General features: G+C 44.7%; 1 protein-coding gene across 1 annotated transcript in view; it reads right to left on the bottom strand.

Annotated features, from left to right (window-relative positions):
- NEMF (nuclear export mediator factor) overlaps positions 1 to 14,277 on the bottom strand; it is a 31,869-nt gene that overhangs the window by 9,954 nt on the left and 7,638 nt on the right. The window contains exons 8-20 of the mRNA XM_038756340.1: positions 13,494 to 13,567; positions 12,339 to 12,409; positions 12,176 to 12,251; positions 11,055 to 11,117; positions 8,776 to 8,853; positions 7,930 to 8,138; positions 7,390 to 7,572; positions 7,036 to 7,099; positions 6,519 to 6,607; positions 5,423 to 5,526; positions 4,746 to 4,808; positions 4,118 to 4,230; positions 21 to 78 (exon numbers count right to left, since the gene is read on the bottom strand). Of these exons, the coding sequence (XP_038612268.1) occupies positions 21 to 78; positions 4,118 to 4,230; positions 4,746 to 4,808; positions 5,423 to 5,526; positions 6,519 to 6,607; positions 7,036 to 7,099; positions 7,390 to 7,572; positions 7,930 to 8,138; positions 8,776 to 8,853; positions 11,055 to 11,117; positions 12,176 to 12,251; positions 12,339 to 12,409; positions 13,494 to 13,567 (1,245 nt within the window). The remainder of the gene's footprint in view (positions 1 to 20; positions 79 to 4,117; positions 4,231 to 4,745; positions 4,809 to 5,422; positions 5,527 to 6,518; positions 6,608 to 7,035; positions 7,100 to 7,389; positions 7,573 to 7,929; positions 8,139 to 8,775; positions 8,854 to 11,054; positions 11,118 to 12,175; positions 12,252 to 12,338; positions 12,410 to 13,493; positions 13,568 to 14,277) is intronic.

Here is a 14,277-nt window from a genome sequence, read left to right as displayed (position 1 = left end):
GCACCACTGGCAGTCCTCACCTCTTATCATGAAGCTTCCTGTTGTCAAGTACTCTCCAGTTGGTGCTGTTTTCGACACCTGATGAATAAAAAGTGTTAAGACTTTGTCAAAAACCGTGGAATTTAGGGTTGACTGTTAGTCACTTAATGGTATTTACTGAGTGCTTACTATGGGCAGAGCACTGTACTAAGCGCTTGGGAGAGGAAAATACAACACAGTTGGTAGACACCCTCCCTGCCCACAATGAGCGTGCAATATAGAGGGAGGAGACAGACGTGTATCTGTAAATTATTTATATTAATAAGTGCTGTGGGATTTAGGGAGGGGAGAATACCAAATACCCAAAGGTCACAGATCCAATTGCTCAGATCATCATCAATCGTATTTATTGAGCGCTTACTGTGTGCACAGCACTGTACTAAGCGCTTGGGAAGTACAAGTTGGCGACATATAGAGACAGTCCCTACCCAACAGTGGGCTCACAGTCTAAAATAGGGGACAGATGGGTATGCTTGAAAGCAGGGGAGGAGGAGCCACTGAAGAGTGATTGTTTGAAGACAACAGTTAGGGAGGGAGCAAGGGAGGGGACAAGTGTTTTAATAAGGAGCAAAGGGATGGAGTTGGGGGCGCAAAAATGGAGGGAATCAATTTTAAGAGGCGGCAGGAGATGCTGATGGGAGGGTCCAAGAGGGGACAGGAGGAGGAAGAGACTGGCAAGGAGCAGGGGAGATTTTAATACACACAAATATATTTTATATTTATACGTGTGTGTGTGTGCTTATGTAGCCATATATATACATTTGACAAAGAACGGAGAAGTCAAGGAATAGAGGGCTTAATGGGGGAAGGCCTCTTGGAGATGTGACCTTAATAATGTTTTGATGGTGGACAGAGTGGTGGTTTGGCATCTTTGAGGGGTAGGGAGTTCCAGGCTAAGAGGAAGATGTGGGAATCACGACCCAGGAGAGATATTCATCTCAGGGAATGGCACTACTGTACTTGCTGTCAGCCCTGCCCTTTGGTCAGCAGGGAGTGTGGCTATTTGGGAAATCCAAAAAGGGAAGAAAGCAGGTACTCTTAAGCAGCGTGGCTCAGTGGAAAGAGCACGGGCTTTGGAGTCAGAGTTCATGGGTTCAAATCCCGGCTCTGCCAATTGTCAGCTGTGTGACTTTGGGCAAGTCACTTAACTTCTCTGTGCCTCAGTTACCTCATCTGCAAAATGGGGACTAAGACTGTGAGCCCCCTGTGGGACAACCTGATCACCTTGTAACCTCCCCAGCGCTTAGAACAGTGCTTTGCACATAGTAAGCGCTTAATAAATGCCATCCAAAAAAAAAAAAAAGGTACTCCAAGTAGCAGTAACAGTAGTGATATTCAGCATCCACTGAGTGCAGTGCTCCGTACTAAACACTTGGGAAAGTACAAGAGAAGCAAGAGACAATTCCTGACTATATGGAGATGATGCTCAAACAGGGGGAAAGCTTCAGGGAAGTGCAATGGGGAAGACACTTGGCCAGGGGCAAGCCAGGGGGAAAGCGCTCTGGGGGTAAATGCAAACTTTCACTTCGCTTAATCACCTTCGTGCCTTAGTAAACTACACAACCAGTGGGTGTCTGTGTAATAGTTTTTGAGCTTAAAGACAGCCCCTGTCCCACATGGGGTACACGGCATACATCCAGCTCCTCAAGGAATTCCATCATTGCCAATTACCTGCCACGGTCCACTTCAAGTGGCAAGACAGGATCACAAATGACAAGGTTGGCACTGAAGCTACATTCATTTCAACATCGTTACACAGGACGGGAGGCTCATGAAGATAATGGATCAAAGCAGGATAGCTGAAGAGCTGGGGCACTGTGGTTTGAAATGGGGCGATTAAAAGCTGGGAGTAGAGGACACTTTTTTAGCCTCAACCAATGCGTCACCACAGCTGAAAGCTGAGAGCCAACGGCAGCAGGTCGGCCAGCGTGTGTACTGCAATTAAATAAGCAGAGGCTCATTAGTCGAGGCCAAAACCAACACAGTGCCAGACCCTGCATCCATGATGGCATGATGGCATGATGATGCAGCGAGGGACAATTTTGGTATGACCATGGTGTGGGTGGTACTGCCAGGTCTGCATTTTTGCTTTCCAGACACACTGCACCCGTAGATATACATCACTACCAGTCATGTCACCTTCTAATATAAAGGATGCCTCAAAGCCCACAAAGACCCAGACATTGACTGTGAATTAACTGTGAGACTAAAGAATTAAATGGTGTAAATGCTGCCCTCTTCCCTGGCTCAGTTTTAGCTGCCTCCACACCTCTGTGGGCAAAATACGTGATCAGATATTGGAAATCAACCATTGTTTTTTTTTTTACGGTACCTGTTAAGCACTTACTTGGTGTCAAGCACTGTTCTAAGTGCTGGAGCAGATGCAAGGTCATCAGGTGATCCCACATGGGGCTCACAGTCTTAATCCCCATTTAACAGACGAGGTAACTGAGGCACAGAAAGATTATGTGACTTGCCCAAGGAGCCCCACCCAGGAGACAGGTGGTGGAGCTGGGATCAGACCCTATGTCTTGGGAAGCAGCGTGGCTCAGGGGAAATTATTCAGGCAAAAGGGATCCAATTATCCCCAGGCCTGAGATCTATCCACTAAGCTGCACTGCTTCTCTATGTAAGGACGAGAATTTGAGTTCCAGATAACCGTATCCTTATACTCTGCCCTGGGCAGGTCCACTGACTCTCAATCTGGTGGCCTATATTTCTGTATATTTCTGGTGGTGAAATATACAAACAGCAACGGACTGAGAAGAGGGGTTAATCGGTGGAGTTTATGGCATTGTACTACCTTTGTCCTCATCATGGGATAACAAGTGCAAGAATACTTCATTTTATAAAAAAACACAAAAAGGGCTTGGGAGTCAGAAGTCATGGGTTCTAATCCCGGCTCCACCAAATGTCTGCTGTGTGACCTTGGACAAGCCACTTAACTTCTCAGAGCCTCAGTTCCCTCATCTGTACAATGGGGATGAAGACTGTGAGCCCCATGTGGGACAACCTGATCACCTTGTATCCCCCCCAGCACTTAGAACAGTGCTTTGCACATAGTAAGCACTTAAATGCCATTATTATATTATTATTATTATTATTATTTCTGACTCCCATGCCCTATTCACTAAGCCATGCCCGCTTTTCTATGTAAAGGAGAGAGGGATGCCAAATACACAATGGCAATCCTGGTGTGAGTCCTACCACTGGCCCTTCCAATGTACCCCTGGGGGATAAGGGGGTGGTGTTTCTTTTAGACTGTGAGCCCACTGTTGAGTAGGGACTGTCTCTATATGTTGCCAACTTGTACTTCCCAAGCGCTTAGTACAGTGCTCTGCACACAGTAAGCGCTCAATAAATACGATTGATTGACTGATTGTTTCCCCACACACAAGAGAAGGAGGAACTAAGAGATACACCACAGCACATGGGTGAGAGTTAACCAACTCACCCACGTGCGATTAACGGATGATTGTGTTCCTCCCGTGTAGGGAAGCTCTAATATTGCTAATTGATTATATTCCTCCCGAAAGGGAAGCTCAATCCATTGCGCCTAAACAATTACATAAACTCAATTCACCTCGCGGAATAAATTTTATATAAAACTTAGGCTTTCCGTCCCCGGCCTCTCTCTCTCGCCTCGCCGATCACTGAACGAACCCGTCCCCGGACGACGGGTGACACCATCCCCCCCCATCTTACCTCCTTCCCTTCCCCACAGCACCTGTATATGTGTGTATATATGGTTGTACATATTTTTTACTCTACTTATTTATTTATTTATTTTACTTGTACATATCTATCCTATTTATTTTATTTTGTTAGTATGTTTGGTTTTGTTCTCTGTCTCCCCCTTTTAGACTGTGGGCCCACTGTTGGGTAGGGACTGTCTCTATATGTTGCCAATTTGTACTTCCCAAGCGCTTAGTACAGTGCTCTGCACATAGTAAGCGCTCAATAAATACGATTGATGATGATGATGATGATGTGGTGAGGCCAAAGGGAGTTTTCCATCACTCATCACTTCCTTCTTGTTGCGTGGGCTGAAACGGTGTCGCCCCCAGCCCTTATTTACCTGATGATGGTGCACCCACCAAGCACTGGTGATCACCCGGGCATCCCAGGCTGCACTATAACACAAAGCCATGGTGCCAGCCTCCGTCAGCGTCCGCGGGGGAATCGCTTCGCCTGAAACAAAAACGCTCCAAACGCTGAGTGCCTGCAACAGGGAGGCTTCGGCTACTCTTATCAGCAGCGGAAAGCGCTTGGGCCCCTATACACAAAATGGGGGCCAACAGCAGGAAAAATAAAACTCTGTCGCTCAGGGCTTTCCCATTTTGTTAGTCACGGTTTCTTCACCTGGCTTGAAACAGAGACTTCGCTGACATCAGCCATCCTGTGTAATGTACGATATCCTCGAACAGCGGTCCCACTCCTGTGCCAAGAACTTCTAATACAAAGGATGCCTCAAAGCCCACAAAGACCCAGACAGTCTTTGAAATGTCTAGGAAATGTCACTTATAACCACCTCCCTCTTAATCCCTTACACATTTTTGGTTTTAGTACATTACCAGGCTCTAGGCTGTGATAAGGGATCATCGAAAACGGTGAACTGAGGAGGAGTGCATTGCTAACTAACCCACAGTTGGGCTTCTCCTATTTTTAAGAAAGTCACCCGCAATCCTGTGTTAAAGATTAACTACCTGTTGGATTCTTGATCACACAGCTGGTTGCTCCGTGAAGGTCAGCGTGAACATAAATATCCCCTTAAATAAAGGAATGAGATGTCTAGAATTACAGGTCTTGCAAATCATTGTTTAGAAGAGAAAATTCCAAGCTTCCACAGAGAAAAACAGGTTCAGAACGAACCACAGTATCGCCTTCAGAGAAATGGATTACTTGGACTGTCTTAAAAATTAACTCTGTGGTTCTCTTTCCATACAGAGACTTTGGCAGATGCTGACCTACTAGGCCAATGTAGTAATCAAAATTCTGAAGGCCAAATTAATTCCAATTAAGACACTGGGCAAGTGGGTCTTTAAGCTCAGCTCCAATTATCATGGAAAGAACATGACAAAAATGGTAGACCCCAATTATTTTCTTTAAAAAAAAAAACAAAAAACAACAAACCCTTCTAGACATTCAAATCAAGCTCAGTGCTACCAGACTTCAGTATAACGCTTGAGCCTGTTACATCGGGAAAGCACTTAAAGATTCCAAAATGCAGATGCTCTCTGTTATACTCTCTATGCCTCCCACAAATAAACAGTTTCCGTCGATGAAAACTGGCACTTAAGGCGAGAGATGCTATCCCATGCATTTAAATCCTACTTCATGTTAGAAATTCCTTGAACAAAACTCGATATTTAATCTGACAAACCTGAATTCAAGTATCTCTTCACAATCATCTCATTCTGTTGCTGATCTCTTCCGCCTATGATCAGATAGTTCTCAGAGCTAATGAACCACAGAAACTTCTCAAACCTGTAAGCGCAGAGGTAACACCCATTTTAACAGCACGGCCCGCTAAATGCCTCCTGCCTGCCTGAAAGGACATTGTTTTCCAAAGATTATTCCATTTCATTCTCACCTTCTCCCACTGCCACTGACTTCCAGCTCACATCCTCCCTCCAGCCTACTTTTCTCCCCGTCCACATCCAGTACACCACCGCTCTTCCTATCTTCAAAGCCCCGGAGGAGGGCTTTTCTGATTAATCTCTTACGACCTACCCAATTCCCCCCAACTGCTACTTCAGGACTTCCTCATCGCCTTAGCGATTGGATGCACAGGCTTTTCCTCGACAGAACCGAAGCTACATTTCTTTATACTCTTCTTATTTTGTCCAGTCTGCAATTTGGTATCCTCCGCCACACCAAAAATTCCTTGAGGGCAGGTATCAGGTCTACCTCGATTGTACTCTCTCCCAGCCGCATAGTACAGTGTTCTGCATTATTTGACTGAAGCCACAAAGATAGGCACAGCCTGAAATCCATCCTATTGCCGAAGTAAAATCTGCGGAGGATCTCACTCTAGGAATACCTGCTACCGAACATGTACGTTACAAAAGGAGAACCCCACAAGTCATTTTTATGTTATTCTAAGCAGGCTTAGCAGAGAGCTGTGAAATTATTCAGACAAAAGCGATCCAATTATCCCCAGGCCTGAGATCTATCCACTAAGCTGCACTGCTTCTCTATGTAAGGAAGAGAATGTGAGTTCCAGATAACCGTATCCTTACACTCTGCCCTGGGCAGTCCACTGCATTCTGACTCTCAATCTGGTGGCCTACTCCTTGTTTTGAAATATAAAAACAGCAACGGACTGAGAAGAGGGGTGAATGGGTGGAGTTTATGGCATTGTACTACCTTTGTCCTCATCATGGGATAACGAGTGCGAGAATACTTCATTTTATAAAAAAATACAAACAAGGAAACTCAATTTGGGGGTGTTGGTCTAACTTTAAAAATATGCTCACCAGTACACCTTCCTTGCTTTCTGAATAGTAGTAACCGTTTGAACCTCTTTCAGTGTTTGTTTTGTCTTCTTCTCTGCAGATTTGAAGGCCTAAATGGGCAAAAGACAAAGTTAAAAGCAATCTATAGGAATGGGAGAATTATGAAAATGTTTCTATAATTATTTGATTGAAGAATATAGATGAGATCCTGTAGGCATAATGTATGAGTGCATGTATGTATATATACCTATATTGACATTTACGTGTGTGTGTGTGTGTGTGTGAGAGAGAGAGAGAGAGAGAGAGAGAGAGAGAGAGAGAGAGAGAGAGAGAGAGAGAGAGAGAGAGAGAGAATATGTGAAACATATTAAGGCATAGGTGGTTTGAGGATCATAAGAAAGGAAAAGTTATCAATGGCACAGGGTCAATTCAGAGGGACTCGGACTTCAATCATCACAGCACTCATTAAAGCGCTTACTATGGGTCAAGCACTGTGCTAAACTCCATGGTAGAGCAAGAATTATCAGATCACAGTCACCTTCTCCGCAGCTTCAACTGTCTTTTGGGTCTTCCTGGCAGCGTGCCGCTTATGATCATAATATCTGTAATACGGAAATCCTGTTTAGTGGCAAATCCCAGAATTTTGGACCCACTCCTTTTCAATCAGCTGTTAGAGTCTTGGAACTCTGGAATTCGGCTTGCTCTGTAAGCAGCAGACTTTTTAAATCCTAAACAAGCCACATAGAAAAGGTATCTCTTCATTTAAATGACTGGATAAAAGCAGGCGATAGAGTTCCTCGACTCCCTCATCGTGCCACTCTCTAGCTAGGCCTCAGAGAAATCTGCCCATCCAGAATTCAACCTTTAAGCATTTTCTGTTCAATAATCTTACTTTTTAGCATTGGCATATGCTGACAGACTGAGATCGACATCAACAACCAACGGTTTGTTTTTCTGAGGCTTCTTGAGCTGTTTGTCTTTTTGCTTTTTCTTTTTTCCTTTTGGTTCTTCGGTTTCCTCTTTCTCAACATCTTCTCCACCATCATCTTCCTCCTCAGACATTAAGTATGGATTCCTACCAACATAATGGTTTTTTTTTTTTTAAATTAAGTTTTGACCAATTTGAAAATTTACTCTTGAATACGATGCCTTTCCTCCTCACTGCAATTCTAAAGGACAGGGTAGGACAGTCAGTCACTCAGTCACGAGTATTTACTGAGCGCTTACCGTGTGCAGTAAGCACTTGGGAAAGTACAATGTAACAACACAGACACATTTCCTGCCCACAACGATCTTACAGTCTAGAGGGGGAAATTCCAAACAATAAGGAAAAGGGAACAAAGGAATAAGCAAGGTAAAAGAGCCAAATATATTCTTGGGAGCCAGAGATTAGCCAACAGGAAGAGTGAAGTAGACTCTTAAGATAACTTACTTGAGCAACATGGTAACGTGGTTGGTCTGTAGCTTCAGTTCTTTGATTGCGGTCGCCACGGGGTCTCCCTGGGCCTGGGCTTCTTTTACAATGAGCCCGATTTCTGTCCAGTCTATCTGGTTGGCTAAAGCGCTGCGGACCACCTGGATCGCTCGGTCTACAATCTGCAGGTTCATTTCTATGAGTTCGCCTTTCACTTTGTCGATTTCCTTGAGGAGTGAAGACAAGAGCCCTGGTTGGAAGGCCCCCTTCGATTCATTCGGAGGCAACTACCTCACCGCAAAGCCTTAAAGGAGCAGGGCTCGGACCACGGGGCCTCTCGGCTGGAACCCCGGGAGGTCACTGCGGCGAACGGGCTGGCGAGGCCGCTCGCTCTATCCGGAGCAGGGCCTCTGTCTTTGAGCAGGAGCTCCGAGAAGATCGTCAAACGTGGAGAGAAAGGAAACATAGTGCCAGCAACTGGACACGTGTTGCACAAAAAAGATGGCCTTTGTGTACACGGTATGGCCAGAAGAGGTACCAGACATACACCCGTGGGTGAACTTCACCAGTGACATCATTGTCAAGGGACGTAAATGTACAAGTTTCCTTATTTTTATTACTGTTATTATTGCATTTACTAAACGCTTACTACATGCTAAGTGCTGGGGTGGATGCACGAGGTTAAGCGATCAGACAGTCCCTGTCCCACATAGGGCTCGTAATCTATCTTATCCCCATTTTACAGATAAGGAAAAAGAGGTCCAGAGAGGTTAAATGACTTGACCCTGGTTACCCAAGCAGGTCAGTGGCAGAGCTGTAACTTGAACTAAGTCTCCTGATTGCAAGGTAACGTAACGTGCGTACCTGAGCCTGGTGAAGGGCTTCTAATCTGTGCTCGTGATCCTTACGCACATTTTCCAATTTCTTCAATGCTTGCTTTTCCTGTAAGGAACACAATCAAGGAAAGAAAATGATTAAGGGAAATGGCACTGTGGATACGCAACAGGAATTAGGTTAATTTTCCAACTCAGAGAAAATGTTGGAAAACAGGCTTTCTGAATTTATGCTGAAATTACCACTTGATTGAATTATTCATATCTGATATTGTATTTTAAAAGGTCAGGGCACAATTTTGATAGATCTTCAAATCAGTAGCTCAATACTTTGCTACATTGTACTCTCCCGATACGAATGCCTGCTCTTCCCCAAATTCCTGACTGCAGTCATTTGATTTTTTAATTAGATAGTCCAGTCTAAATGACTTCTCTAGGAATCAGATCATCATCCCATTAAGCAGAAGCAATAACATCCCTTAGACCAATTCTTTGGAAACAAAAATCATGTAAAGTTAAAATGTTTATCACTCTTCCTTAAAAGTATTTATTTTTCCAATGGTGATAACAATGATAATAACAATAATAGGCATTGAACACTTACTACATGTCGAGCACTGTACGAAGGACAAGATAATCAGGTCAGACCCAATCCCTGTCCCTCACTGGGCTCACAGTCTAAATAGGAGAGAGAAGAAGTATTGAATCCACATTTTACAGATGAGGAAATTGAGGCTCAGAGAAGGTAAGTGACTCACCCAAGGGCACCCAGCATTTAAGTGACAGAGCTGGGATTAGAATCCTTAGAACTCAGAGCCGCTGTCTTGCAGGCCCATGCTATTTCCTCTGGGCCATACTGCTTCATTTTCATTATTGTTATTATTATCACTACTGTAAAACAAGACATGTTCCCTGCCAGAGAAGCAGCATGGCGTAGTGAGTAGAGCACAGGCCTGGAACTAAGAAGGTCATGAGTTCTAATCCCAGCTCTGCCACTTGTCTGCTGTGTGACCTGGGGCATGTCACTTCACTTCTCTGGGCCTCAGTTACCTCATCTGTAAAATGGGAATTGAGACTGTGAGCCCCACATGGGACATGGCCTGTGTCTAACTCAATTCAGGTGTATCCCTCCCAGCGCTTAGTACAGTGCCTGGCACAGAGTAAGCACTTAAATACCATCATTATTATTATTATTATTATTATTATTATTACCATCATCATTATTATTATAAATAGCCTAACAAGATAAACATAAAAATATTTACAAGTAGAGAAATCAGAATAAATAATTGACTGAAAAATCGATTATACGTATACACACACAAACTGCACAGGAAGGGCATGAGAAGCAGGGGTAGCTCCTGGATTGATGTGACTCGTGAACAAATCAGGGAAGTTTTGAAGGAATAATAATAATTATGATTTTGTAAAGCGCGTACGGTGTTCCAGCACTGTTCTAAGCGCTGGGGTAGATGCGAGGTTATCGGGTTGGACCCAGTCCCTGTCCCACACAGGGCTCAGCATCTTAATTCCCTTTTAACAGACGAGGGAACTGAGGCACATGGAAGTTAAGTGAGTTGCCCAAGGTCACTTAGCAGACCAGCGGCGGATCCAGGATTAGAACCCATGAGCTTTTGACTCCCAGGCTTGGGCTCTACTCACTACATCACACTGCTAATGGATTTTGAACATGAGAACTGTGGCCTGTGGGATTTTGGTGGGGAGAGTGTTCCAGGCAGGGAGAACAGTTTGGGCGAGGGGACTGAGGCGGGAAAATCAGGAATGAGGTACAATTAAAATGTTAGCTTGGGAGGAATGAAAAGAGCAAGCTGAAGGGTAGGTAAAGAGAGCTGATATGTAAGGTGGAGAGAGATGGTAGAGAGCCTTGAAGCTGGTCATGAAGTATCTTTATTTGATGATGAGGGAAATGGGAAGCCAGGAGAGGTTTATGAGAAGCAGGACATTTGTAAGCTGAGTGAGGCTTTAAGTAGATGAACTGCGCAATGCTGTGTAATGCAGATTGGAGGAGGCAGAGTCTGGAAGCCGGGAGAGAAGTGAGGAGGAGTTTACAGGAGTTTAGCCAAATCCTGGTAGGCACATGGACCGGGCTGATCCATTTTGGATGGAAAGGAATGGGAGGCTCCTGGGAAATGTGGGAGGAAACCAACACAGAATTTGGAAACAGACTAAGACCACTGAAAGGCTGTGAGAATGAGGATGTTACTGACCGACATGGGAATGTTAAATGGAGGAGAGGGTTTAGGCAGAGAGGTAATTCCGATTTAGATTTTTTTTTCAATAAAACTGTACCTGTTGTAGAGCTTTCAAATCTATCTTCTGACCTTCTAGCTTGGAATAAAATTCATCCACTGCCTTTAACAACAACAACAAAAAAAAAACACACACACAAAAAAAATTCCACAGAGATCCTGAAGAAATACAACGAACCCAATTTTCATGAGGACCAAGGGAAAGGGTATGCTGAAAAATCAAGTCTAAGTCTAAAGCAGATTTCTAATACTTCAGGTGCTCTACCTGTTTTTAAAGTCTTTAAGGAGGGAATGGTTAGAAGCCTTGGAAATAATCTTCAGAAAGAAACAACAGGCTTCCCATAGTCAATTTTCACTTGTTCATTTATAGTGGGGAGAAGGGTTGGAAGAGCAGAACTGTCCAGGGCAAAACAAATTCACAGACCATCTGAAAATCTCACGTTAACTAATAAATACCTTCTTTCACCAACCTGTTAATCAACAGCAAAATAAACAGAATTGAGTGTCATTTCCTCTCCTTTCCCCACCAAGCCAAAAGGGGAGCAGCAGATAGGAAAAAAGGGAGAAATAAGGAGCCTGGTAATTCCCTAACTGAATTACTACACATGGATGATCAAGTCTACTAATCACTGCCATACTTGGGAATGAATAAATCAACACCTAATGCACTTTTCTCATGAAAGAAGCAGAAACTATGCCTTCTAAGACAGACTTAATAGACTGCCTAAATTATAAGGACTCTGAAGGCATTAGCTTTTCCTCGCAATTTCAGCTACAAGTGTCTTGGCACTCTAGATCTGGGGGAGCAACGGAGCCAACTTTAGACAACCCCAGTCGGGGGGCTGCACCTCCCCCAAAACCCTGCAAAATGTGGCAAAGGAGGGGGAGGCCACTTCCCTGGGGCACGGACAGTCCCGGCAACCAAGGACAGCTGTGCGAGGGAAGAGAAAGGCAAAGCCGCCCACTGGCATTCAATTTCCCCACCCAAACCTCTCCGCCGAGGCATTCTCTCTTTTTCTACCACTTACTAAATAGATGGTATTCCTGGGCCAAACCAAAGGAGTGACTACTTCGAATATTTCTGACGTTTCTCAGAGGGAGTTCGGTTTCCTGTGGCACCAACTGGCTAACCTAGCTCGAGTACAATATGAGCAAACGCACCTTGTCAAAAGATTCAAATTCCACGTACGGATTTTTTGAATGTTGAGAAAACAAGAAAGGATGAAATTCCTCATATCTGCAAAACACATTCATAATGTCACTTGCAAACTTATTCTCCGCCAAGCCATCCAATGCAAAATGGAGCAAATGTTGCAATTCTCACGTGAGGATGTCTTCTGCTGGTTTATCTGGCTCCAGGCTTGGCTTTTTCTCTCTTTTCTGGATAATATACCCCTATAAAGAACGAATATTCAAACGCTGATACAGACCAAGAATTATAAGTACGTTAACCCTGAAATCAATGTTTTAATTCTGCAGGGAAGTAGGAAGGCTACGCGGAGCCCTCCATCACATCAGGATGACCGCCCGGGGGGACAGACGCCCTTACAGTTCCTGCAGGCATCTCACAGCCATTGCCTAAGAAAAAGCGCCGGGCTGGATAGGCCACTGATGAAACCCAGAATGCAGGCTATGAGGACCCAACTAGAGAAAGCGCTCCATAGTGAGATAAAGGAAGGAAGTGCTTCAAAACCAGACCCACTCCCTACCCTGATAATCACTCCCTGAAAATGAACCTCTGGAAACACTAATTCCATCCCCTCGCCCCCTCCTACCTCACCTCCCTTCTCTCCTTCTCCAGCCCAGCCCGCACCCTCCGCTCCTCCGCCGCTAATCTCCTCACCGTACCTTGTTCTCGCCTGTCCCGCCGTCGACCCCCGGCCCACGTCATCCCCCGGGGCCTGGAATGCCCTCCCTCTGCCCCTCCGCCAAGCTAGCTCTCTTCCTCCCTTCAAGGCCCTGCTGAGAGCTCACCTCCTCCAGGAGGCCTTCCCAGACTGAGCCCCTTCCTTCCTCTCCCCCTCGTCCCCCTCTCCATCCCCCCATCTTACCTCTTTCCCTTCCCCATAGCACCTGTATATATGTATATATGGTTGTACATATTTATTACTCTATGTATTTATTTATTTTACTTGTACATTCCTATCCTATTTATTTTATTCTGTTGGTATATTTGGTTCTGTTCTCTGTCTCCCCCTTTTAGACTGTGAGCCCACTGTTGGGTAGGGACTGTCTCTATGTGTTGCCAATTTGTACTTCCCAAGCGCTTAGTACAGTGCTCTGCACATAGTAAGCGCTCAATAAATACGATTGATTGATTGATTGATTAATTCAGGGACACATTAGTCCCTCCGGCCAAAGTGTTTGAGTGACAGGATTCGCTTGGCAGGGGGTGATTCGGACATCCCTGAAATAACGGTATATATGTTACGTGCCCTCAACTTTTAAGGAAATGCAACGGCAACACCGAAAGTCTTACCTTTCCACTGAAGTTGGCTGTTATTTTCATATACTCTTCAGCCTTCTGCAAACAAACAAGCACTTTTTCTATGTCTAAAGTAAAAGAGAGGCCAAATCACCAAAGCAATGAACTGGTGAAGCTAATGGGGCAAACTCTAACCTTAAAATTACAGCTATGCGAAGTAGAAGGCAGCTCTTACTGCATTACTCTTATGGTTAGGGAGAACATTACTAATTTAGTGTGGCCTAATAGAAAAAGCCTGTGCTTGGGAGTCCGAGGAGCTGGCCTCTCATCCCGGCTCCAACACTTTCCAGCTGTGGGGCCTTAGGTAAGTCAAATTAACTTCTTTTTGCTTCAGTTTTCTCACCTGTACAACGGGGATGAAATCCTGGTCTTCTCTCCTACATGAGCCCGATGCGAGGCAGGGACTGTGTCCAACCTGATTATCTTCTATCTACCCCATAATAACTGCTTAGCAAATACTACTATTATTATTAGTAAGACTAATAAGAACACACATAAGTAAAAACTATGTAGAGAGGCAGCATGCCCTGTGGATAGAGTATGGGCCTGGAAGACAGAAAGACCTGGGTTCTAATTCCGGCGCTGTCATGTGTCTTCTGTGTGACCTTGGGCAATCACTTCACTTCTCTGGGCCTCAGTTTCCTCATTTCCAAAATGGGGATTAAGACTGTGAATCCCATGTGGGACAGGGACTGTATCCAACCTGATTTGCGTGTATTCACCTCAGTGCTTAGTACAGTGCCTGGCTCACAGTAAGCCCTTAACAACCATCATAAAA

This window comes from Tachyglossus aculeatus, chromosome 14 (assembly GCF_015852505.1).
Source record: "Tachyglossus aculeatus isolate mTacAcu1 chromosome 14, mTacAcu1.pri, whole genome shotgun sequence".
NCBI lineage: Eukaryota > Metazoa > Chordata > Mammalia > Monotremata > Tachyglossidae > Tachyglossus > Tachyglossus aculeatus.
The sequence above is the reverse complement of the archived record's forward strand: the minus strand, read 5'-3'. Positions and strand labels throughout refer to the sequence as shown.